The following is a 27257-nucleotide window of genomic DNA, read 5'->3' on the forward strand; positions in this document are numbered from 1 at the left end:
ACACACAACCATGGTGACATTAGCCTTTATTAAGCCAGCTGTGCCTGTCCAACTGCCTCATCCCCGAGTGGTCAGAGGAAGTCTGGCGTTCAGCCTGTCCTTTGATGGCCGACCCGAACAGCCATATCAAACAGCCATAACAGCAAACGGGGGCCAGATCAGAGGAGGAATACGACATAATGGAAATGTTAACAGCCTGATAACTGAAGCTGTGAAGTCGAGGAAACAGTCGCTTCAAGTCCTGACTCGCTCCTGTCGCTTGTTAAATGGTAATCATGTGCCGACTCGCTAACTTGTCCGCGACAGTTGCTTGTCTTTTCGGTCATTTCCATGTGCTTCTGTGACATGTCACTTTTTCTTCACTCCATTTTACATAAAGTGTTTCATAACTTACCAACTCTTCCCGTCCGTCCACGTGCCTCCTCCTGTTCCTCCCGGATGTGTGTGTGTGTGTGTGTGTGTGTGTGTGTGTGTGTGTGTGTGTGTGTGTGTGTGTGTGTGTGTGTGTGTGTGTGTGTGTGTGTGTGTGTGTGTGTGTGTGTGAGCCTAGGCAAGACCATACGGGTGCAGGAAGGCAGCGCTCGTGGGAAGGAAGCCACATCACATTTAATGCAGAAAGTGTCATGTGCTTCCTGGCAGCTTGGCGCCAGCCCTTACCGTCCCGGGGGGGGGGCTTCCATCCTCAAATTAGTTTGGCTTCTCTGGAGCAGAGAGGCCGTTAGGGACCTGGGTCCGGGGGTCTGAGTTCTGTTTCTGTCACGCTCCCTCCAACACTTCCTCCATCACACTTACTTTAGTCTGCTCCTCCTCCATCTTTTCTCCCGTTTTCACTCTTCTGTCTCTCCTCATCTCTTTGCTCGTTGACTCCCCCTCCCCCTCCCACCCCCCACACACACATCGTTCTCTTAACTTCTCGCTGCAGCCTGATCCCTTTGCCACTGCAGCAGAATTTACATAGGTGGGACCTCATTGCAGATGGGAGGTTAAGCAACCCCAACTGACTCATAGTGTCGCACCCTTCTTCCTTATCCTCATCCTTTTTCTCTCTGCCCCCTCTTTTTATCTCCTATCCACTGCGCTCTCCTCTCCCATTAGGATTCATGGCCTCGGCTTACCACCACCCTCCCGTCGTGACTCCAGACAGTTTGTGCATGCTGGAGCTGTTCCTCTTTGGAAAGGCCAGGGCAGCATCCCTCGCCTTCTTCTGTGTATAACGAGACAGGCTGTTATGCACATGAGCAAGGACACAGTGTGAAGCAGTTTTGTACTGCCTGGAAAAAATAAGTACACATGCCTGATTGCTCGCTGCATAAACTGCAGCAGATTTTTTTTCCAACTGCTTTGAAAGTTCTGGCTTCTTTTTTTTACAGATTAAAGCTGCTAAAATCAATATTTTATATTCACAATTTGATTGGATTATTATATATAATATAAACGGGGTGACTCACAACAAAAAACGACCAATAATCACCATTTGAAACATAGCACCACGGAGCGTTTCTGTGTCTTTTAGCTCATTGTTTTGGTTGTACTGCTCACAACTTAGTTGTTTTGATTAATTTCTATGTGTAACACGTAGTGAAATTGTATGTGCTACCTTTGGATGGAGAAAATGAGCAACTAGCTTGTGAACGTAGTCGAGCTTTCAGTAACTAATCAGCCAGATACGGTTCTCAGCCGTTGGTGGAGACCAAACCATAAGGCAAACCCGCTTGATTCTTTTTGGGATTGGGATACAGAAACACAAACAAGTCGGGGCGATTTCTCCCCTTTAACAGAATGACATGAGTGTAGCCAGACCAGTCTCCAGTTCTGTTGGTGGAGATATTTCTGGTTATGCAAGACCAGTCCAACACTAAACAGCAAACACACAAAGTTAGCAAATAGCTGGTGAATATATTAGAGCATGTAACTTCTAAAGAAACAGATTTACCTCCGAAGTCAGCCAAAAGCCTCTAAATGAACGTTAATGTTGCTTTTTGTCTGCAGCAACTGTGAGCGATCATGTTCGCTTTAAAAGGTGATATTGTGTCTGTATTGTGTTTCCACTGCCCTCTACTGGCCCAACAAATCTGCTGATGCAGCTTGACAAAGATAAACAATAGTGGAAACGCCAGAAACATAGTTAGTTCATATTTTTTTTGTTTTACTGTCCCCTAAAAAAAAGTGCTTTTCATTGTTTAGACCTGCAAATGTCAGTACAAGCAGGACCTCTTGACATGCAGACAGATGGAATATTCAAATGATAAAAGCACTCTATTTCCTGCATGTTATTTTGCCTTTAGGCTACCATTATATGTTTGCAGCGGTCACAGAATGTGAGCAAACAAAAGCCACAGAGGTCACACGAAGGATTGTATTTTTTTAAATGAGTTCAAATACACCATCATTTCATTATTTTTTTGTAATCACCAGCAAAACAACACAAACTTTAACGACCCCGGCCTGAAGTACAAAAACAACACAAAATATCTCTTCTGGTTTGTTCCGTTTCCTTGATGAAGCCTGAAACATCCCTTCCTTTTCTGTTTACACGAGTACTCAGAGAGCGGCCGTGCTCAGCTTGCATTACCCATTGCCTCCGAGAGTTTTTACCAGAAAGGTCAAGTGGAAGGTTGCATCTAATGAATCGCTCGGCTTCTCACGGCGACCCGCTGGGTTCATGGTGTACAGTGGATGACGAGTGGAGCAGGGGCTCGGTGGTCACCGAGTTACTGCATTAACCCCTGAACCTGTGTGCGCGCAGGGATGACACGGGTGGCTTGAACTGCCGACACACAGACGAGCTTTACGTTATAGCCAATGCAACTGATCCATAGAATTTACTAAACTATATGCAGAGGAGGTGGAAACAAACAGATCGAGGTTGAGAATGATCAGTTTTTGGAACGACCTTCTGCATCTGCAAATTTAAGAATCAAAATATGCATCCACTAGGTAATATCTCTGACAAATGACATTTAGGGTAGAATATACTTGATTGTGTTTATTTTGTATATTTGTTTAAATCTTACTAGTGGCTCTGTGGCACAAAGGTGCCTTCAGGTAAACCAGCATGTGAACATGATCACACTGACGAAGCTAACATGATGACGTTTAGCAGTTTTATTGTTTAGCATGCTGACTAGTTTAGCTCACCTTGTTAGCATTTGCTAATAAGTATTGGACACGTAAGAGTTCTGATCATGGTGCGAGATGGAAGTAAAGGGATCATCAAAGTGATACAAAACGTCAAAATTCAGTTGAATCTAACATTAAGGCTGAGAATATGAGTTCCAGCCGCCTCAAGGTGACACTCACATATCCTTTAAGTTTGAGAAAACACTTAATCCAGATTTTGAGGGATATCAAATTTGAACACGTTCGGTGTCAGCAGGGAGGTGCTGCAGAGTGAAGCGGTGAGGGAGAAGGTCGTGGACCCGAGGGACCCTTCTTCAAGTCGCAGGTGTGGAGTCGTATCCGGTGTAGGAAAGTTTCTCGGCGTGATTGAATATGAATGGGTGGGACCTGAATAACTCCACCAGCTCCTGGCTGCTGTGTGTCGAAGGTCCAACACAAAAGACAGCTTCACCTTCAGGGATCAATAAAGACTACAATGTAATTGTTGTTGCTGATTTTAGAACCAGAATTCAGATGGAACCCAAAGGAAAGACTGCCGGCTGTAGTCGGTTCGAAGTGGCAGATTTCCTGCAGTAACTGTACTTTCTTACACTGCAAACCAACACATGAATACACAGAGCAGTGAGACGATTTGGAAAGTTAGAGCCAAAAGCACTGGATGAGAAAAGGAAATCGAAGTTCACTAAATTACTTCAGGTCATCAATGTCTTCTCATCTAATTCCCAGTGGCTTAAAATGACTGAAAAACATTATCATAAAGAATATATGCTCATGTTCCCACTCTTCTCTGTCTCCTCCCAAGTTCTTCCCTTACGGCGACGCGTCCAAGTTCGCCCAGCACGCCTTCAGGACCTTCGACAAGAACGGCGACGGCACCATCGACTTCAGAGAGTTCATCTGTGCGCTGTCCATCACATCACGAGGCAGCTTCGAGCAGAAACTCAACTGGGCCTTCAACATGTACGACCTGGACGGAGACGGCAAGATCACACGGGTGGAGATGTTGGAGATCATCGAGGTAAAGAATTATGTTGTGATAATCATTCTAAGAAAATTACAGGGATTCGATTATTATTTTTACTTACAATCTGGAAAAAAATCTGATACGACTCATAACTGTACGCTAAATATGAAGCTGAAGTGGTTAGCATAGCTCTGAACTACTGACAATGTACAAATTAAACAAGCTTATTATGGATTGTGTTTTCTTTGGACAGAGCCACGCTAGCTTTTCCACCTGTTTTTCATTCTTTGTCCTAAGCTAAGCTAAGCTAACCAGCCGCAGCTTCATATGAAACAAACAAGACATAACAATGGGATCAATGTTGTCATTTAACTCTCAGGAAGAAAGCACATAAGTGTATTTCCTGAAGTGGCCACAGTGGACAAGCAGAATTTGGGGCCCGAGGAGGTCAGAAAGCAGCTCCTCTCTGTGGAGACACATTCTGTGATCTGGAATGGATCCAGGTCAAACATATATTTATATTTATGATCTAACATTTCCCCCATCTAACCTATATTATAAGGACATAAAGTTGATACAGCTGTAAAAATGCAATCAGATTTAATGTGTATTCAGCATTTGAGCAACGAAGTCCATTTGCAGACTGCTTGACGTATCTGTACCAAGCCGATAGCTCCGGGACAGAGAGTCACCTGAAGTCAGCGTGGAAATGCCAAAAACTGTTTATTCCAGTGGTCGGTCCTCATACGACCACGTGTTAATGTGCCCAACTTTAAAACAGGACTACACATGTTAACAGATCTCTGTAGCTAATTTCACTGAACATGATGATTTTAAGAGCGATGAATGCTTTTATTACTCCCCATGTATTTTGTATTAAGCTTTGAAGTGGTGCATGTTACAGGTTGGGGCTGCGTTGAGCGACAGGCGGGTGCTGTTACAGTTGGCGATCTGGCGACAGGTTTCAGCCAAACCCATACAGACCACATACTGTATAAAAAAAATGGACGTAGCCTTTCGTGATGTCACCCATAGGTTTCCCGAAGAGCGGTTTTGAAGCTCAGTGTGGTCGGAGCTTCCAACCGTTGCCTTCTCTGCAGTGCCTGACTCCGCCTAACTTCAGGCACTGCCAAGATGCACCATTTTGCACCGTTACTGATTTTCATTTTCAAACGTCTGTAAACACAAACTGACAGCTGAAAAGGAAGCCTCATTTCATGTTTCTTGAGTTCTCTTTTCTTACATCTCTCAAGTCAAAGCAAAGGAAACCAGGGAATTGAGGCGTGCCCTGAACTCTGCTGCCCTCTGTCTCCCTCTGCAGGCGATCTACAAGATGGTGGGCACGGTGATCATGATGAAGATGAACGAGGACGGCCTGACGCCCGAGCAGAGGGTGGACAAGATCTTCTCCAAGATGGACAAGAACAACGACGACCAGATATCGCTGGAGGAGTTCAAAGAGGCGGCCAAGAGCGACCCGTCCATCGTATTACTGCTGCAGTGTGACCTCCAGAAATAGGCCGGAGGGCGAGCGCAGCGCTCCACCAGCCGCCACGGACTGCACAGAAAGAATTTCATGTTCCATTCAGTTTGCAGCTATTTCCACTGAACAAAAATATGCTTGGACTACCTTTCAATGGATCTGCTTCTTGTGTTTGAAACACTCGTGTGCATGAGAATGTTATTTGCTATAAAAAAAATTAAAAAAAAACGATCTACACACAAACATAACAACGGTGTGCGGGTGCAACGGTGCGGGTGCGCACTCACAACACAGTACACACACACACACACACACCTCTCACCACATCCGAACACCTCGCACAAATACTATATAGAGATATATAAATATGAATATTTATTTAAATTATTTAAAGATCAACTGCCAAAATGTGAAGTGTGCAAAGTATTTTCCAAACAGTTTCATTCTACTGGAGCTTGCGCATCGGTGATGTGCTACGTTGAATTTGACGCTACTCTATTTATTGTTCCGAGTTTACTGACGCTAGCTGTACGTGTTTCATAATACCGAGTAATGTCGGCCGAACCAAATTCCTACGATAATGTATCTGCCTCCAATAAGACACTCTATCCATCCTCTCAAATATTAGCTCGAGAAGAGATGGACCGTCCAACTTTTCCCTCCGAAACATGCTTGTAACGTCAGTAAATACTGTAACTGTAGTTAATTTGCATGCCTTTAGGTTCTGCCTTAAAAAAAATCTCCTCATTTCTCGTCCTGTAATCGAAGACAGAAAGCCTTATCAAAGCAGCGTGGTGACACTTGGAAGGAAAACCGTGAGAACAATTTGTACCGACGTACAAAGTAATCATACCGCAGTAGGTCCTTCTTCAAGTATCGTCGTATGGGATGTCATTTTCGTGACCTGTCGAGACGTTTTTCTTTTGACTGCTTTAACTGTGGGAGCATGTTTCCTTGTAGCTGTGGTATATGTTGCTAAGAACTAAAATCCCTGCCCCCATGTGCATTTAAACACACTATCTCATTAGAAATTAGCACATGTTGAATGTGGAGGAATCAGTTTCAGAGAGATTCTTTTTTTCTTTTTTTTTTAAAAAGGAGCTAAATTTGTATTTTATTTTTATTTCTTTGAAGCTGAAGGACCGGAGGCGCGTGAGATCAAACATTTAAATCAGGATTCAGGAGAATGAATGAAGCTCGAGTTCGATTAAATTAGAAACACAACAAAAAGTATTCATCTATAGTCTGAAAGCATTGTTATATGTTACTATCACATCCAACTCTTTTTTCCAAATAGCCCACACGTTGCATATCAATACGATGAATTCAGAGGAGGTTCTTTTTAAGGAGTGTCAAAGAAGAGCACAGATGAAGCCCGTGTTTGTCTTTTTCAGTGGAAGTAAATGAGTGCTAAAGCAGTGAGAGGAGCAGTGAATGGCGTTTCATTAAACACTGTAACTAGAGTAGAGGACAGCCCTTATTGTAAAAGCCATGTGCTAAAGTAGGTTGGACAATTAGCCCCCGTCAACCCGCCCCTCAAAGTACCAATCAGTCAATCTTTTTGTACTTTTTTACTCCCTTCTCTCACGCATTGTACACGTACTGATACATTCGAAATGTAGAGAAGTTCAGTGAAGTGTGGCAGCTCCTCAGATGAGAGAAGAATAGCCTGTGAGCCCACTTATAAATACGTTTGCCTGGCCCTGACTCTTCCCGACCCGCAGTAATACTACCGGTGTTTTTATGAGCTGACGGAGGATGAAGGAGATGCGACGTGTCATAACACAGTACTGCAATACAGATATATCACACCAGTCCATCGTCATCTCGCAGCAGTGTGGCTTGTTCCCTCTGAACCTGAACTTCTTTACATGAACATCTTCGGCCAGATAATGTTTCTAATCATGACTCTGTTATGACTATTATTGCTATCGAGATACCAAATGTAAACAATGGCAACCGTGTACAAGGATTCTTTTGTAGCATGTATTGTGTCCCTGACGACATGGCTGCACTACTCCCTGTGTTGTGATTTAATCTAATAAAAGGAACTCTATGGACTGTTGTCTGGTCTCTGAACTTTACAAAGATGTACATCTACACGCACACCGGTGGATCCCAACCGTTTGCCTGACATGGGAACATCAGCTTCAGTACATCTGCATCAACTCCACCCATCATGTTCCTAATGTGTTCATTTCATCTGAATTTAAAGCTGATTTTAAGTAACGCTACCAAAAGTTGGTTATTGAATTGTCACGTTGGTACTATCTGTTACATTTGGTACTATCTGTTACATTTAGCCATCTAATTTAACCATTTATTCATTACCTGTGGCTTACAATGTCATAACTTTTAGCTTTTTCAGTTGCAACAACACATAACTTTTTCAACCATTATCTATTGAATATCACCTATTACTTTTAACTATTACAACCATTTATCCACACTTTTAGTGAACTATTTCAACTATTTTTCCAACACTTTTAACTATTACAACCATTTTGAAATACTTTTAGCTCAGTACTTAGGCTGTTTATTCATTATTCTTGTCAAATTATTTCAAATGCCTTTTTTTTTTTTACTTCCCCTTACTTTTGGCTCATTAGTTTGACAGTTTGTCAATTACTTATAGCTAGATATTTAAACTATTCTTTTGTTAATTTGGGCAAATAATGTCAAATTTTAAACCATGACTTTGGCCAATAATTTAACATTTTAATCCATTAATTTAAAGCTTAATATTTCAGTGGTTTATGCAATGCTGTAGTGAAAAAAATGTCCCCTTGGGGATTAATAAAGTATCTATCTATCTATCTATCTATCTATCTATCTATCTATCTATCTATCTATCTATCTATCTATCTATCTATCTATCTATCTATCTATCTATCTATCTATCTATCTATCTATCTATCAATAATTGTTATTAGTTATTTGATCCAACCCCCTTCTCCATTTATTTTAGCTAATTATTTCAACTCCAGACATTTCTTTTTGCCTAATTATTTCAAATGCTTATTTATTACTTTTAGCTACTTTTACTCCTCTACTTCCTCGCTGACTCGTTTTTATGCCATCTCTATTGAAAATATTGATTTCAAAGTGTTAAAACTGATGAAGGTTGGTAGAAAGTGTGTCAACCTATTGTAGCAGTTTACTGGGCTGTATTTATCAACACATACATTTGTAATACTAAATTGATGTTTACTTTCCCAATGCCAGCTGTATCTGTTTTATAAAAAAATGAGTTGAGCAATGTTTCCATGTACCCATGTACTTCACCGACCTAGACTGTGGGTGATCAGTGTATAAAACCTTATTACTAAGAGTATAAACCTGCTACAGAAAGCTCCATCTTCTAACTAAAACAATGAAAAGCTGCTGAAACATGAGTACATCAGATATATTAATCGAAAAATACGATATGTCATAATTAATAATTCACAGGATACTTGATGGACTTCAAGGTGATGTCTTCAGAAGATTTACTATTAAATACATCATTACGATCATTTAGTCAGTATCAAATGATGCAAAGCCATGCGGCCAACAAAGCTCCCTGTACTGGTATTACATCACACAGTAATGAGTGCCCTGTGTGTCATTTGTGCAATTAGATGGCCATCAAGACGATACTCAGGGAACTATTACACTACACAGAGTAGAGCTAACGTGATGCTGTGATGCTGTGTGTGATGCTGTGTATGATGCTGTGTGTGTGTATGTGATGCTGTGTGTGATGCTGTGTGTGATGCTGTGTGATGCTGTGATGCTGTGTGTGATGCTGTGTGTATGTGGTGCTGTGTGATGCTGTGTGTGTATGTGACACTGTGTATGTGTATGTGATGCTGTGTGATGCTGTGTGTGTGTGTATGTGATGCTGTGTGATGCTGTGTGAGTGTGTGTGTATGTGATGCTGTGTGATGCTGTGTGTGTGTGTATGTGATGCTGTGTGTGACCCTGTATGCGTGTATGTGATGCTGTGTGTGATGCTGTGTGTGTGTGTATGTGATGCTGTGTGATGCTGTGTGTGTGTGTGTGTGATGCTGTGTGTGATGCTGTGTGTGTGTATGTGATGCTGTGTGTGTGTATGTGATGCTGTGTGTGATGCTGTGTGTGTGTATGTGATGCTGTGTGTGTGTATGTGATGCTGTGTGTGACCCTGTATGCGTGTATGTGATGCTGTGTGTGTGTATGTGATGTTGTGTGTGTATGCGATACTGTATGTGATGCTGTGTGTGTGTGTATGTGATGTGTGTGATCCTGTATGTGTGTGTATGTGATGTTGTGTTTGTGTGTGTGTGTGTATGCGATACTGTATGTTATGAAAGTGTGCGATGCTGTGTGTGTATGTGATGTCATGTGTATGTGATGCTGTGTGTGTGTGTGTGTATTTGATACTGTTTGTGATGCCTTATGTGATGCTGTATGTGAATGGTTTTTTTTTTTAATCTACAGCTGTAAGAAGGGCATACTGTATTTTATTGTGAACAATTCAATCAAGTGTCATTTGGCTGATTACTGCCCTCCTCCCTCACTGCCGATCAGAGACATTTCAGAAATGATGTTCTGGTACAACCACCAGATGGCACCGTTCAAACATTTTTAAATGTCTTTATATTGGTATGAAAGGGGTTTTTGTATTTTTTTGAACTATTTCATCTCTGTTTTGAAGGTGGTTTTACACTGACAGACATAATAATAGGCAGGAACCCAGTGACTCTATACAGAAGAACTTTCCAGTGGAAACGACAGAGAAAGCCTGCAGTGTTTACCCATGACTCTTTTAGCAACATACCAGTGATTATTCAGGGTTCAGAGAGGCTTGCGTACACACACACATATCTGGCGATCATCTCACTAAATCCCCGGGGACTTCATCACAAGCCATTTGAAGCTTCGGGCAAACCAAGAATTGGAGACCCCGTAACGCCTGTGCAAATGTGGAAAATTCACAGTCTATTGATCTAAATGGGTTCACGCAGAGGAGAGGACAGCACTTTCACTACACTACATCCACAGTATGTACAAAGTAGAAGACAGGCTTTTAGAAAAGGAACATTTATTTTACAAAAATGGTATACTTTACATCGTCGATGCGGGTCAACTCAAGTCCACATCACACACTTGAGTGACTAAATAAACTGTGATTAGCTTTCAATTAAAGGTTTGCAGGTGAAAACAATGAAGCAATCAGCTCTGTCAGATTTGAACATGTTGTAAAGAGTGAAATCTATAATCATTCCACTATTCTGAACAGCTGTCTTGCCCTGGCCTGAAGTCATTTACTGCCAGGCTGACAGGAGGGTTCATACAATGTGGATAATAAAAGTTTTAAAAAAAAACAGAAACAAATCCAACTAAAAAAAAAATCTTCCAAAAAATTAAATCACCAGCATAAACCAAGCAACATGTGAATTTTGAACAGATGAAGCAAAACTGTGGATGTGGAGGTTACCATAGAAACGTGGAGGTATCGGATAGACTACTTTGGAGGGTCTGTGTTGATGCCATATTTCTCTTTGAGAAGCTTCAGCTGTTCCTCTTTCTTCTTTGTGTCCATTTTCTGGAAAGCCTGCAAAGAGTTGATCAAATGGAGAAAACTATATTAAATGTGGAATTATTGCAGGAATTTGTATTTTCTAAATATGTAAATTCTTTCATCTTTTCACTTCCAAAGCAATATTGTTGTCTCCTCTTTGACTTGATTATGAACGCATATGCTGTCATGCTTATACGTACTCTGTTTGCATTGTAGTAGAGGACCACCAGGTAGCGGTTGCAGACATTGAAGCCTGACAGGTGGTCACAGGCGTTCTTGGCATCGAAGATGTCTTCATACACCACGTAGGCTGTTCCTCTTGATTCGGGTGTGTTCCCTCTAACAGGTGTTCAGGAGAAAGGACAGATATTATAGATGCTGTAAACATGGGACACGCTGACATATGATTGCCCCTGATCCACTAAACTGTGCATAAATGTATCTAAATACAACTTTGATCCATATTCATGTATCATTGTCAAGAAAATAAACCTTTTTAGTGCTTATTATCAACAAGGATCACCAGATCCACTTGGCATGTTAACACGCATCTGCAGAACATGATGGAGGGTACGGCTGGCCAATATATTTGATCGTATAATGATAGGAGACTAGATATTAACATAGATTTTAAATATTTCAATATCTTGACATGGCACAAACGTTGTCTTTTCCTGTTAAAGGCTGCAATATTAATGATTTCGGTCATTTTCTGATCTTACCAGATTGTTCTAGCTGTATATTATTCACTTCATCCATTTAATGTTATGTTGAGAAAGCACTGATTTTCAACCCTGCAATGTCGTCACAATATCGATATATTTGATCAAATATATTATGCTATTAGATTTAGTTTCTTACGTGATATTACTTACGGCAAAAATATAACATAATTAGTGTCTGTTGCGATTGAAGCTTCTCAAAAGCACCACAAAACTTAAACAGAGTTTGTACAGCTTTAATATTGTTACTTGCAAAAATGGTGAAAACAGGTCAAGCACACAACTGTATTATTGGCCCGGTAAAAAAATGTGGTTGATTTCAAATGAACCCACTCCCAGCCAACATACCACAGCAGTATATGGGGCTAGATTTGATGTCTTTTTTTGGGGGGCCTTTCAACTGCATGCACAGGCTACACACCATCCACACACATTTCTGTGCACACACGTCAGCATTTACAGTTGTTTTGAGTTGAGGTGCTTTGACCCACTACACGACCTGTCTGGAGATCCCAGTAGTTTGCAACACTTACGTCCTGATTTGCCGTATTGGTCCATATTTTCCGAAGATATCGTACATTTCTTCAGCGGTGATTTTATAAGGAAGGTTCCTGACGTACAGGATCCTGTTCACCTCAGGAGGTAATCGTATCTGCAAAGAGGAAAAACACCAGTTCCAACATATTTGTTAGAAAAGGATGACAGATTCAAAGAGGATACAAATAAACCTGCGACCGCTAAAACGACAAAAGATACAAGCGCATTATCATCTGTCAGAGTCTGTCAATCTAATGACAACAATAACTTGACTTACTCGACTAGTTTATAAAATGACCGTTAAAAACACAACATACGTAATGATAATAATAACAGTCAGAATATAATTTCAGTATTTAATTCTTCACTATTTAGAACAAGCAAACGTAGCAGACACCAATCTCGTGGCTCTAGCGAACATTTATTAAAAAAACAACAACAATAAAACAACTTCGGAAGGCAGATAGCGGCAAACACACCGCCACCACAAGTAGACGAGTTCAATAGTCTGTTTAAAACCGAATAAATAAAAAGAGGTTTAATACAGGAGGTTTGGTCGTTTTCTATCCGGTAGCGAGCTAACTGGCTAATCGTAGGCTAACTGAGTCGCTAGCTCCGAGCCTAACCAGGTAAAAAGTTCGTTATATTTATCACATAATACACCACCCGACTCGCTCAGACTTACATTCGCGCGTTTTGCTGCTTGCATAGCCATGGTGAATGTTTATTCGGTGTAAATAAGGCCGATGAACAATAAACACGCAGCTTCCCTGCTCTTTGCTCTTGTCTTCAAAATGGCATCGGTGGCTGGCTGGTGACGTACTTCCGGTTTCCGACTGAGCAACTTGGAAGGAAAGACAGTAAGTTGCTGCCCCCCGCAGGATGACTGTAGTACTGCACTTATCCACCAGTGGTTCTCAAGAATGGAAAGACAGTCGAGATCAGGGGTGTCAAACTCATTTTAGTTAAGGGGCCACTGCCCACTTTGATCTCAAGTGGGCCAGACCAGTAAAATCATAGCATAATAACGCATACATAACGACAATATTTCTCTATGTTTAAATCATTGGTGAAGGTTTTTGGATGATAAACCCTGTTTTAAGGTCTTTCTACAATAAACTAGAAACATAAAGACCAAAAACTCAGACATCAGCCCATTGTTTATCTGCCTGGGCTCTCCTCTGCAGATTCCCTCGCTTTGTGACGCGTTTGACGTCAAACGTGTCACAAAGCGAGCACCGAGCGCTTCTTCCTCCGGAGCAGACGTCGCATTTACGCTGTTTTTGAAGCAATTACTGGATCGATTAAAAAAAAACAAAAAAAAAAACCGTTTGTACTCATAAACCTCCATGTTCTCATAGAAATGCAATTTATGTCTTTCTGTAATTTTCACACTTAGCAAAGTCATGCGGCGGGCCGAGCTGGACCCCCTGGCGGGCCGGATCCGGCCCGCGGGCCGTATGTTTGACACCCCTGGTCTAGATTGAGGCTAAAACCACACATAACTTCATAAATGACTGTTTACAAAGAAAACAAGCTGTAAAGTTTAAATACAGCTCTAATAAGATGTGTTTTATCTTTTACAACTGCTTTTTGGAGCTTGGACCTTCTATCTCAGTGTGAAATACATGTAGTAGGTAATATTCAGCATTTGCACTGTTCTGTTGACATTATTAGATGTGTTTTGTTGCTTTGCTTGTGTGCTTTGTTGTGATAAGTATGGTGTTGCAGAATAGTTTGTGTGGCTGGTCTCTAGCATATGATGAAATGATCAACTTTACTATTGTTTGTCATACAGTGATTCTGTGAGGCAAACAATAAGTTGTGCATTGTTTAATCAAGCTTCAAATATATATTAAAATTACACTTTAATGACACAAAATCTTTTGCAATGCCACTGCATCATGCCACTGCTTGACTCCTCAAATATGTATATGATTACTTTGGCTGTAATGTAATGTTCCTACTATTTCTAACTGCATGCACATTGCTGTTTGTGTATAGAGGAAGCACTCTGTTGAAATAACTCCTGGTGCAACACTTTCCTCCTCACTCTTTTGAAAGTGAGTACTTGAAACAAAACATGCTTGAGTAATTTATTAGACATTCATTCACACAAAGACACTAACAGTTACAACAAATAGATGAGAATAAATTTATCTTTGTGATGCTCTCACACATTTTTGTTCAAGTTATAGGACTCAATCCTCAAAAGAAATATATGTATTTTAATAGGCTACATGCTTTTTATACTGCATCGTCTACATCTGCTTTTACTTTTTTGTGCGTTATTGAAATATGTTGTGGTTCATACATGAAAAGAAAAAATGTTAAGCGATTAAGTTCATATCATGAAACTGACTGCTCCATGGAACTGTTATTTAGAATGAGAGTTTAGAATAGAAAAAGCTTTTAAAACTACATAATAAGTTTGCTTTTTCTGCCAAAAACAAAAATGTCGACGGATACTGAGCATATAACTTGTTTTCAACAGGTTTAAGGTCCTTGCTGAAGCCTCCCTGCATTTTTCCTCAAAGCAGTAAAGGTCACCATGTTGGAAGATGATAAAGTTTGGAGCTGTCCTGAGACACAAACGTTTTGCAGCAGAAAAATATAGTTAATCAACATCCAGCATCTCAATCATTAAAGAGCCCAAAATTATATCATCACATGTAAAGAAACCATCGGCTGTTAGTTTAAAACCAGCTAGTCAGATTCAATCTCCCCTTAATCTCACAAGATTAAATATAATTTATGAAAAAAAATTATAATTGTGTGACATTTCTGAATTGCGTCCACAATTAAAAAAAAAAAAAAAAAAAAAAGTCACGTGTGGTTGAAGTGATGCTTTTTTTACTCGGCTGCTGCAACGACGAAAAGTTCCGGGAGGAAATAAAAACTATGTGGGGGGAGGAAACCGTTTGGCACGTGCGCGGTATGTTAGGCTAGTTAATTTGAGCCCTACGTCACTAATGTCTACTGGCTGCGGGGTTTCTACACGTCGTGGGCGCACTAAAATATTTTCAGAAGCAGTTGAGCTGGCAGTCTGATACGACAGGACACGGAAGAAGAAGAAGAAGAACACTGAATCTGGACTAACATTTTTTTTTACTGCGGTTAAAGTTCGCAACGTTTGGATAGTCGGAGAAGTGTTGGCGCCGCACGTCTGCGCGCGGACCTGCCGGTCTGACGTTGAGTTTGTACGCCGGTCGTCCTGAGTGGAGGAGACTCGGACCGCCACAGTTAAACAAACAAAAAAAAAAACCGGTGAGTTATTTTGCGCCAAAATATCCCTCTTGAGGTTCTCGTGCTCATCAGCTGACACCTGTAACATCACTTGTCTGTTTGCGACGCTAATGGCGTTCAACTTCGCCAATTCGACTCGGCGACATTTGAACGTAATCGACATTTAACAAAAATCCGTCGCGTTGACGTGACAAAGTGTAATTCGTGTATGAACGTTTTGCTCGGCTTGGCTTGCTACAGTAAATAATAACGACGTGTTGGGATGATGTGCGGATATCTGTCTGTACGATGACAGAAAACCCGATTGGTGAGGAGTTTAAGCTAGTGGGTTAGCTACACAACAGTTGCATCGAGGCTAATTTATTGTCAATCGAGCTTTTATGTTTGAGACACTCAGTCGAATTCATTTTATTTACTCTTAAACAAAAACGTGTAGTCCCAGATGTTCTTCAAACTATTTGTTTTGTGGTGTCAAAGTGTAAAATACGGTGAGAAATCACCGTTTTCACATTGAACACCTGTGTTTAAGGTATCGATAGTCTTTTTTTCCCCCCTCAATGTGCAAGTATCAGGTAACACGTAAGTTCTGCTTTCCAGTATGGCCTTTTTTTTTTTTGCACTGCTTGAAATATTTGTTTTTATTTCAGCCCATTGTTAAATAAAAATGAACATACTTTAACATAATGATGCGGTTTATGAATTGAGTAAATCGTTATAATCCCTAAGGGGGCAATTTCGTTTGCAAGCAGTTTACAGACATCATTCATAGATATTGAAACGACATACAAGTGAAAATGTGTAAACCCAGACACATTGTAAGGTTCACCGCAGAGCGGTTCTTTGTTTGATTGATGAGAGGCTTTAATGACAGTAACTGAAAATCAACATGGCGATGACAATATGTTCACGCTGTGGTCTTTCTGATAATATAAGAGCATAAATAAAAGGCTGATTTTGACTTTGGAGGTATTACAGCACTTGTATAGCTGCGACATGAATTATACGTGGCAGTCGCAATTGCTTGTAACATTATTATTTTAATATGCAGCTTCTTTGTTCCAGTACTCTACAGTATTCAACCGCATGCAATTGGTGAACATGGTCCTTCTGAGTTTCTACTTCTTTTTTTTTTTCTTTTTTTTTTATGTGCTGTGTGCTTCATGTTTTCAGATTTGCCACTTCATCTGCTCTGATCAAGATTTACTTTGTAATCTCCAGTGAACAACAAAAAACAAAGCTGACTGTGAGTATTTTGGGATGTGGCACCTCAACTAACCACATGGGAGAAACCATGAAAAGCAGAAGACAGTGTGCGTTAGTATTTGACTTTGCTGTAGGAATCTAGCCTGATCCCAGACTTCATATATAGTACATTCCTGATATAATACTTTGTGATGTGAGTGTCTCGGTTCTACTTTGTACCTTGTAACTATTTCAATTGAGGATACAATTGTTGTGATCATTTTCACAGCAGTTGTTAAATCCAGTTTTGTCATCTGGTAAACTGTAAAACACATTGGATTCATTTCTCAGACTGGATTTAAGGGATCTTTCATCAACACTTACAAATCAATACAACCACATTTTCTTCTGTCATGCTGTGCTGTTGTAGGCTGGGATGTCCCGATCAAGTTTTTTTTGTGCCAAGTCTGATTGAAAAAACTTCCATTGGTACATCTTACTCTTAACTACTTTATTCAGATGCTGAAGATCCTGATCAAATTTGATAAAATGCAGGTGAACAAGAATTGTAGAATTGAGTGTCCATGTTGTGTTTTATATGTGCTCTTTCGATGTGTGTATTTTGTGTGCTTGTGTGTTCTCCAGGTAACGTCCAGCGCTTGCGCACCAGTGTTGATGAGAGGTGACAACTCATGGGTAGCTGAAGAAACTGCCAAAATGTCTTCAATTCCTGGACTCCCTACACAAGGATCGAATGTAACAATTCTCATTACGAGGGTCCACCTCAATCCCTTGTGTGTGCTCGTGGAATTTTGGGGGAAATTTAGCCAGGACAAGACAACATATTATGAGCGCCTGGCTGAAGACATCCAGTCTCCCAGAAACACATTTCAAGACTTGGAAGGACATCCAGGTGACCAGTGCTTGGTTCAGATAGATGGTATTTGGTACAGAGCCCGCATAGTCTCAATAAATGGGTTGAAATACACCGTGTTCCTCATTGACAAAGGGATGACATGCAGCGCCACCACAAGTATGCTGGCGTGGGGTAAGAAAGAGCATTTTCATCTGCCCCCTGAAGTGGAGTTTTGTGTGCTGGCTAATGTTTTACCACTCTCACTTGAGAACAGATGGTCTCCAATGGCTCTTGAATTTCTTAAATCTCTTTCTGGAAAAACTGTGGCGGCACATGTGCAAGATGTACTAGTGCCGCACAGAACGTTCCTCCTGAACATGCCTTACATATCCAAACAAATGTACGAGATGGGATTTGCCAAGAAAATATCTCCAGACAAGTTCCAGAACTCTGTACTCGTGTCACTGCAGACCCCCGGTGGAGCCGATCAGATACAGCCGCTCTCCATGGCAGCAGGTGATCGACAGCTCAAGCAGGAGCTGTTCTTCCCAGAGCTGCCGGGAGGAACAGTGGAGACCGTCATCGTCACAGAAGTGACAAATCCGCAGAGGATTTTTTGCCAGTTGAAGGTCTTCTCACAAGAGTTGAAGAAACTGTCAGAGCAAATCACACAGAGCTGCGAGGGCAGAACGTCCAAATGCATTATAAGCGCTGACATGATTGGGTTTCCGTGTGCCGCAAGAGGAAGTGATGGCAAGTGGTACCGCTCTGTTCTACAACAGGTTTTCCCAGCCAATAAAATTGTGGAAGTGTTGAATGTTGACTATGGAACAAAACAGTTTGTTCAAGTGGAGAACGTGAGGACGCTGGCAGCTGAGTTCTTCAGGATGCCAGTTGTCACTTACATCTGCTCCCTCCATGGAATCATCGACAAAGGGGTGGGATGGACAACCAACCAGATCGACTATCTCAGGTCACTCCTCCTGTACAAGACAGTGATTGCCAAATTTGAGTACCAAAGCATCTCTGAGGGTGTTCACTATGTCACACTCTATTGGGATGACAACATAAACATGAACAACTTGTTTGGATCCAAGGAGAACTGTTTGCTGGAGTGTGAGAAAACTCTTGGAGATTATGCCATTCGTAGCACAGCTTCCAGCCGCCAGCATCCAGCCCAACAACAACGAACTGATAGAAATATGTTACCCCCTGGACAGGCTGTAAAAGAAAAAGACAAGAAAGCAGCAGCAGCAGCAGAGAAGTTCCCTGCTGAGGATCTCTCTCCGACCTCCTCACACGTGGCATTTGTTAAGGACGCATCCGATCCATCAGAGTTTTGGATCCAAACACAGAACTACACCAAGGAGTTGAGTGAACTGATGGCTAGTATGCACCATCTGTACAAAGACTCAGCAAGTAAAGATGCAGTGAAAAATCCAACTGTTGGACTCTACTGTGCTGCCAGGGCTGAAGATAGTGACTTCTACAGAGCAACTGTGGCTGAAGTTGAGGAGACACAACTCAAAGTGTTCTTTGTCGACTATGGAAACACTGAGGTGGTTGATAGGAGTAACATCAGGACGCTTCCAGCTGAGTTGAAAAAACTGCCACGACTGGCACTGAAATGCACCCTGGCTGGTGTCAAACCGAAAGACGGGAGATGGAGTCAAAGTGCCTCCGAGCTTTTCATCAACACAGTCACGGATAAAGAACTAAATGTACACGTGACGGCAAAATACGAGGACGGCTATGTTGTCCAACTAACAGATCGTGAAGCACAAGGAGAACAAGATGTCGGTACGCTGATGTGTAGCTCTGGTCTTGCTGAAAGGGCTGAAATAGAGAAGCAGGCCAAAGCTACTGTGCAAACTGCGTACACGTCTCCCTCACAACATCCAGATGTAGTCTTCCCAAGTGTATTTAGGAACAGTGGAATGTTTTTTCAGAGCCAAAACCCAGCTGGCCTCGCCAGCAACGAAAGAAAAGTCTCTACCTTCAGGGAGCATATGTTTCCGATCGGAAGTATCCTGGATGTCAGCGTGTCCTACATTAAAAGCCCGAATGACTTCTGGTGCCAGCTAGCACAACAGGCTGGGCACTTGAAATCGCTCATGCATGACATACAGGCTCATTATGCGAACAGCGAGTATCAGCCCAACGTGGAAACGGCTTGTGTTGCTCGCCACCCTGAAAATCGAATGTGGTACAGGGCACTTGTGATTCACAAACACGAAACCCCTCTTGTGGACGTGTTGTTCGTGGACTACGGCCAGACAGAGACGGTCTCCCTCTTTGACCTGAGGAGGATCTGCCCAGAATTCCTCACCCTTCATGGTCAAGCTTTTCGATGCAGTCTGTTGAACCCCATTGACCCCACATCTGCCATAAATGAGTGGAATGAAGAAGCAGTAGCGAGGTTCCACAATTTTGTCGACATTGCGGCATCCAGCTTTGTGATTTTGAAGTGCACCATATATGCTGTCATGTACAGTGACCAGAAGGTTGTATTCAACATTGTGGAACTAGAAACTCCCTTTGAGAGTATCTGCACCAGTATGGTCAATCTGGTCAAAAGTGCACCTCCCAAGAAAGCCGCCAGACCGTCTTTCCGCCTGGACACATACTACTACTCGACACACAACGTCAAAACTGGGACGGAGGAACGGATCACCGTTACATGTGTGAACGGTGTCGGTAAGTTCTACTGCCAGCTGGAGAAGAACATTAATGTCATGAAAGATCTCATGGTGAAAGTGAACGATCTCTGCCATCAGCTTCAGAATGCAAAGCTTCCGAGAGTGTTTGGGACTTTGTGTTTTGCAAAGTACACTGACGGGCAGTGGTACAGGGGACAGATCAAGGCCACAAAACCAGCAATTGTGGTTCACTTTGTGGATTATGGTGACACTATTGAGGTGGAGAAATCTGACCTTCTCCCAGTTCCCAGAGAAGCAAATGACATCATGTCTGTGCCAGTGCAAGCACTTGTTTGTGGCCTCTCTGATATCCCTGTTGATGTTCCCAGTGAGGTGAACACTTGGTTTGAGATACACGCTACAGAATCTTCATTCCAAGCACTAGTTGTTGCCAGAGAACATGACGGGAAACTGCTGGTTGAGCTGTATCGCAGACACGCTCAGCTCAATGCAAAGATCAAGAAAAGGTTTCATATCGAGATGAACTCAACTGACCAGGTCGTCTGCCAAGGTCGGAAAACGCTTCCGTCTACAGCGAATCCTACCCCGAAGACACCAAAAGCTGTCCCAACACCAGCCACAGACACGGACGACCATACACAAGCCCTGAAGAAAAATGATCTCGCCGTCCCAAGTCCTCCACGTCCAAAGAGGCCCGTTTCTGAAATTGGTCAGAAGGTCAAAATGGCTGCTATCGAGCTGTACAAACCTCCGCACCAAAGGTGTGGCAGGACGCCAAGTAATGTTTCTGAGCCAAGAAAAGAAAATCTTCCCCAAGACCCAAAACTGCTCAACAAGTCAGAATCATCTGGCACTGAATCTCAGAAGGAAAGCGAGGCTGGAAAAAACCCAAAACTCACAGACCTGCCCTCAAAATCCATCACATGTGGAATGACAGCGGATGTTTATGTGTCACACTGCAACAGCCCCGCGAGTTTCTACGTGCAGTTTGTCAGCGAAGAGAACAATATATTTTCCCTGGTGGAAAAGCTCAATGATCCCGAATCAAACCCAAACACCAGTGATATCACAGATGTGCAGCCAGGTGATCTTGTTAAAGCAGAGTTCACAAATGATTCCTCGTCGTACCGAGCAGTTGTGAGAGAAATCCACGGCAACACAACAGCTCTCGTCGAGTTCGTCGATTTTGGAAACGCCGAGTCAACGCCCATCTCCAAGATTGGGCGACTCCAGGAGTCCTTCCTGCAGTTTCCTGCTTACAGCACACATTGTATGCTGAGCGACGCTGCAGTTGTTGGAAGTGAGGGAGCGCTTGATCCAGAACTGTTGTCAGCTTTCAAAGAAGACATCGGCGGCTGTGGAGAACGAGTACTGAAGTGCCAGTTCAACAGGCAGGTGGGACCAGTGTGGGAAGTCAGCCTGAAGGACAACGATGTGAATGTCGTGTGTCGGGTGGCGACAAAATGTCCCGAAATCACTGCAGAGAAAGTTGAACAAGCGAAGGAGGAGCCAGCCCAGACCTCGGACACGGACAGCATCGAGAGACCACGACTGAACACCTGCTTGCTACGCTACAGTCTGCAAGACCTTTTAGAGGATCAGCTGGTCTACATCACAACCATAAATGAAGATCACACCTTCTGGTGTCAGCCTGCCAACTCGGAGGAACTCGATAAGATACTGTCAAGTATCTCAGAAGTTGAGGATCACGGATGTATGGAGCCGGGCGCTCTCCTCCCCGGCACCCCGTGCTTTGCTTTCTTCTCGGACGATCAGCTTTGGCACCGAGCAGAGGTCGTGGACAAAGACGGAGACGAGCTGTCTGTTCTCTTCGTGGACTATGGAAACGAGGCTCAAGTCAACATTACAGAAGTGAGAGAAATGCCCCGTCCTTTATTGGAGATTCCCCCGCAGGCGTTTTTATGTGGGCTTGTAGGCTTTGACACCACATGTGGCTCGTGGGACAGCAGCGCAACACATGAATTGTCCAAACTTACGACGGACAAATTATTACAGCTAACGGTCGTTGAAGAAACGGTCGCAGAAGGAAAAATCAAGTGGGTCGTGCGGTTGCAATGTGAAGGCCAGGAGATAAATGAGGGGATGAAAATCTGCTGGAAGTGCTTCACGGAAGAAGACGAGCCTGATGCGGTTGGACTGACTGCCGAATCCGAAACACAACTGCAGGAAGACTCGGCTGAGGACGAGGACCAACCGGAGCAACCTGCTGTCTGCGTTCACCCCGAGAGAGGCCACGTTGAAGAGCACGGCGGTGACGATCCCGCTGACTCTCGCACAGCAGACGACGTCCCAGATTTAGCAAATAGTCCAGAGAGCAGCGAGCGCTCTGAAGATTTGGTTCATAGTGAGTCTTCTGTTACATCTCCAAAGGACGAATGTGTTTCTGTTGAGAAGGGGAACATTGTCCCCATCACGGCGATGTGTCCCAAAAACATTTTGCCAAGCAACAGCGGTGTAGACGAAACCACGGCACCTTCATTCAATAACAAAGATGACAGCCACGTTTCAGCCTTGAGCTGCAACATGAATGTGGAAGCTGGCGAAGGCATTGAAGAAGAGAGCGCTTCGGTGGTGGACACCGTTGGGTCACATGACGTCAATTCTACATCGGATGAGAACCTTGAAGAGGCAGTGGACGAGTCCAAGACGATAACAACTGACGAAGAGTCCCTACCTGAAGAGGAGAACACCTCCTGCTCCAGCTCTGACATCATGAATGTTTCTGGTAAGCAACACATCATTTCTCCTTTTTAAAAAAAATTAATAAAAAAAAATGTTCAGGTCAATAAAGCAAGTAAAAGTAAAATGGATGAATCTGAATAGTACCCATGTAAAAAAAAAAAAAAAAAAAAGATTTGCTTGTACAATTGGGTAAAATTTTTTACCTGAAGGCAACAATTACCTGTTGTAAGTTACTAATTTCATATTTGTTTTTATTTTCAGATCCAGCCAAGGAAACGGATGACGGAGAAGTTTCTGTTGCCATGGTTACTCCTCTGACCCGTACGACGGCAGTGAGAATGGTACATTATGACTACAATATATTAAACTATGCTTCTGATAATGTAAGAGGTTTTAAAGAAGTTCATGTTCTATGACTAGAGATTGCTTCTAAATATACATATGGGTAGATTTGGATGATTTGATGAAAAAGTTCCCCGTGAAGCTGTTGTTCCAAGGGAGAGTGCTGGTCTGCACGAGACAACGAATACCGTTTTTAAAGGCTCAAAACAATAATAAAAAAAAAAGGAGAACAAATCAAGAAAACCAAAGTTTTCCTTTTAGCTTTTACATTTAGAGGTTTGCTGAGATTTGCTGCAAATGTCCAACATACTACTGTGCCGTCGGTCACGCATGCGCTCCATTTGAGAACATGAGAAAATGATTAACAATCCAATGATGCCTTCGGTTCAGTCCGTCGTCCAATCAGAGGCTGTGATCCTGACTGAGCGTGTTTGTGGGACGGCTCTGATCTCAAACGTGTTGCACAATGGAATAACATGAGATGTGTACATGTAGGGCAGAACTGTTACGCAATATTATATATAAGCATTCAAGCCACGAAATAATTGGTAATAATTGGAGATACGCAAAAGAAACGCACATAGTGGTAAATGGACTGTGGCCTTGTGCGCGAGGCTGAATTAATGAGCAGTTGAGAACTAAACAACGATCATCGTGTTTATGTTTTATATCACACACTTTATTCACTACTGTCACTCTCACCAGCAAAAAAAAAAAGAAAAAAGTGAAGGAGATGTTATGTATGTTAAATGTAATGAGCTCAACTCCATGATCATGCACTTTTCTGCCCAGCCTTCATTTAGAGAGATGTCATACCTGTAACTGAAATCAGGCCATTTGATTCAAATATTCACAAGGACATTGTTTTATTCATTGTGTGATCATGTTTGTCCTCTTCTAGGTTCAGGCTGATTTGGTGCTTCCTGCGCTGCCGTTGTGTGGTTAGTGGTTCCTATTTTATTTTTTTGCTTCGATTAGGAGAGATTTGAGGTGAAAGGGTAAAGGTCATACCTCGGTCTGGATTTTGCCACCGATTTCCCAAATCGATTCACTTTCCGATTCCCGGTGCTTTCAAAAGGTCCCGATGACTGATGTGACTGCCTCTCAAAACTTTAGTGAAATAATCGAAAGTGATTGGGAATCACACGAAATAAATGCAGCATGTATCAGAAGACGAGTGACCTGAAGACGTGTGGGATTTGACACATCACTAAAATGTTTTGCAACGTGGTTCGAGTGTGTTAATGTCCTTTCTCAACATCACCGTGAGGGTGAATATCACTGCATATGAAAGTTGCGACAGACTTTTTTGGGATTGTGGAGAAGTGGCTTCGTGAGGTTTTTCGCTGAATCGTAGCTTTCCAGACACCTCAAGTTATACACGTTAACTTTAACACTGCTTTTAAATCCAAAATGCATTCAAACATCCACAATGTCAAGACATAAGTATTTGCATACACAAAAGATTGACATACAAGATTTTTAGAAAATAATGAAGTCAAACTAAACTGTTTTCATCTCATCAATATGGATCTTAATCTGACTCTAATATTGGAGACCTTTGTATGTTGGTTGTTGTATAGACTGAAGTGTCACTAATAGAGAGGATCCAGACGCTGGCAATTAAACTCACTCGTTTTGTATTTCAGAACAACGAATGTTGATTGTCCCCACAGATGTCCCCACATGGGAAGATACTGAGGCTAGAGATGACTTCACACAGGAAGAGGTGCCATGTGTCACCAAACAAATGGAGGTAATATGGATATAGAGCGCCTGTATGGAGGTTAACTGTTGCTATTTTTGTTTTGATTGGTGAATATCAACGTCACCATTTACTAGTCGTCACAATTATGACACATTCGCCTGATCGCAATCATTTCGAATCGTTTCCTTTCATCAGTTTAATAACAGCTGGATGAAACTAACAGATTTCATAGTTGCAAAGCCGAACACCACAGCCAGTAAATGGCTTTTCTTCTTCATAAGTTGTTTATTATTAAACTATGATTAGACTTGTACAGTAATAGTAGCAGAAAATGAACAGAAAAACACAATTCAATTGTTCAATGCAATTATTTGTATAACAAATAATGGTCAACTAATGTGTTCTTTTTCAGAAGGACTCGGCGAGTGAAGAGGAGACACTTTCAGGTCTGTTGGCATCATTTCACAATATTGAATTAATGTTTTAACACTTTTCAGGTTCCTCCTAGTAAATATTAACATCCTGCACTGTCAGTTAAAATGCAGAAACACAAACATGAACCACATCTGTTAACAACAGTTTAGCAAGTAGTGGAAAATAAAAGGAAAAGTTTGATGACATGAAAGCATGTAAATTGTTCTAATCTCTTCTCATGCCTGTAGAAGATGGCCGTCTGTCTCTCTGCCTTTATTCATATATATGCACAACAGCCCTAATCTATCTTTGTGCGGTGTGATAGTTGTGTGTCTGTGTTTGTGTGTGCAGCGCGGCCAGAAGACGGCGACACACTTCGACCACACGGCGACGCAGCTCTCGCTCCACCAACGGTAACCAGCTCGCCGTCGCTTGGCATGTTTAATTTGATGTTTCAGAAACATGCTGCTGTGGTATACTCTATAAATACATAACTCATCTGCTCTCTTGGACCACAAGTTGTAGCTGCAAATGTTTCCAAATGTACTTACACACACACACACACACACACACACACACACACACACACACACACACACACACACACACACACACACACACACACACACACACACACACACACACACACACACACACACACACACACACACACACACACGATGATGGCTTTGAATCATCAAGAGTTGAGTTTTCAGTTTGTGTTCAGGATGAAGAGGTCGGAGAGGAAAGCTGTTGTGTTGAAGAGACCCGTTCATCGGATGTCTGCACAGGTATCAGACTAACTGGGAATAAACATTTATCACTTTTATCACACCACTGCTTCAGGGTAATTAACAGTAGATGTTGTCTTATTTCTCACCTGGTATGTACTGCTTCATCAGTGATTTTCTTTTTCTTTTTTTTTTATTTGCACTGCGTATCCAGAGGAGCCAAGTGATGACGGAGACGTGAGCAGTGAAACAGAAGATGGCCTGAGCAGTGAAACAGCACAGGAAACGGACGTTTACATCACAGTGAGTTTCCTCTTGTTGAGTATAAGCAGCTGCAGGGTTTTGCGCTGAGGGACGGACTTGGTGGTTTCATTTTAGTTCAAAACTGAAGTCAATTTATCACTTTTTTTTTTTTTTTTTTTTTTTCTCTAAAGGTTCCTGAAGGAGATGTTGATCCTCTGGTACAAGATGATCTGCATGAAACGTTAGCTGAAGACTCACAGGAGGTATACGATACTAATGTTGTATAAAAAACTTGTTTGTTTTAAAATATATGTATCTTAATATTCATTCATAGAATGTTGTTTTTTTTTTTTTTCATTTAATTGTATTTCTTGACATTAAAATGGTGCAATTTCTTAAATTGCAGGAGCAGAACGAATCGTTTGGTGAGTAATTTTTAATACCAATGTCCCAGCACACGAGCAATAACAGATACTGTTAGCTTATTGTTACGCTAATAAAACAAAATATGAGGGTACATTTTGAGAAGCAAGCTGTAATAAAAGCGATCCACCGATGGACCGTTTAGCAGAACCGGGCCGACAGAACGGTCCAAGTCGGATCTTTTGGTCACCACTCCTACAGAAATCCAGAGATATGATGACGGCTGCTGGGGAGGATTCTTATTGAGCTGTTTCTAAAGAGCGTAGAGATTCTCCCGCTGTGACTGGTGGCGGCAGCCTGCCTTTCCCTTTACAAATATCCTGCAGTCGTGAAATGGATCCGGCAGCGTCATAAAAGATGTTCAACTGTACGCAGGCG

At 42.1% G+C, this 27257-nt stretch overlaps 3 protein-coding genes across 3 annotated transcripts in view; 2 read left to right on the forward strand and 1 right to left on the reverse strand.

Annotated features, from left to right (window-relative positions):
* The window catches only part of vsnl1a (visinin-like 1a), a 36486-nt gene extending 28859 nt beyond the window's left edge, over nt 1–7627 (forward strand). Inside the window, exons 3-4 of the mRNA XM_069703152.1 lie at nt 3923–4138; nt 5406–7627. Coding sequence (XP_069559253.1) covers nt 3923–4138; nt 5406–5603 — 414 coding nt within the window. The 3' untranslated portion in view covers nt 5604–7627. The remainder of the gene's footprint in view (nt 1–3922; nt 4139–5405) is intronic.
* Nucleotides 7628–10615: 2988 nt separating this feature from the next.
* sf3b6 (splicing factor 3b, subunit 6) lies at nt 10616–13170 on the reverse strand. Its single transcript, XM_069703101.1, has 4 exons — nt 13057–13170; nt 12368–12486; nt 11313–11451; nt 10616–11145 (listed from the first exon to the last, which is right to left on the reverse strand). Exons 1-4 carry the CDS (start codon nt 13084–13086, stop codon nt 11056–11058), a joined length of 378 nt encoding a protein of 125 aa, XP_069559202.1. The 5' UTR covers nt 13087–13170; the 3' UTR covers nt 10616–11055.
* A 4346-nt stretch (nt 13171–17516) lies between these two features.
* tdrd6a (tudor domain containing 6a) lies at nt 17517–25899 on the forward strand. Its single transcript, XM_069703044.1, has 5 exons — nt 17517–23061; nt 23280–23359; nt 24262–24301; nt 25037–25116; nt 25834–25899. Exons 1-5 carry the CDS (start codon nt 17517–17519, stop codon nt 25897–25899), a joined length of 5811 nt encoding a protein of 1936 aa, XP_069559145.1.
* Nucleotides 25900–27257: the final 1358 nt, after the last annotated feature.

The sequence above is a fragment of the Brachyistius frenatus genome, unplaced genomic scaffold (assembly GCF_029030835.1).
Source record: "Brachyistius frenatus isolate BFR_SWC_R1_liver_20210118 unplaced genomic scaffold, ASM2903083v1 Contig_44, whole genome shotgun sequence".
NCBI lineage: Eukaryota > Metazoa > Chordata > Actinopteri > Embiotocidae > Brachyistius > Brachyistius frenatus.

Coding starts and splice junctions, on each gene's coding strand:
- sf3b6 (XM_069703101.1), bottom strand. CDS start 13,086: ATGGCTATGCAAGCAGCAAAACGCGCGAAT. Junction 12,487..13,056: donor AAGCAGCAAAACGCGCGAAT/GTAAGTCTGAGC, acceptor TCCTCTTTGCAG/ATACGATTACCTCCTGAGGT. Junction 11,146..11,312: donor TCTACTACAATGCAAACAGA/GTACGTATAAGC, acceptor AACTCTTTGCAG/GCTTTCCAGAAAATGGACAC.
- tdrd6a (XM_069703044.1), top strand. CDS start 17,517: ATGTCTTCAATTCCTGGACTCCCTACACAAGGATCGAATGTAACAATT. Junction 23,360..24,261: donor GTACGACGGCAGTGAGAATG/GTACATTATGAC, acceptor GTCCTCTTCTAG/GTTCAGGCTGATTTGGTGCT. Junction 25,117..25,833: donor GTGTCACCAAACAAATGGAG/GTAATATGGATA, acceptor TTGTGTGTGCAG/CGCGGCCAGAAGACGGCGAC.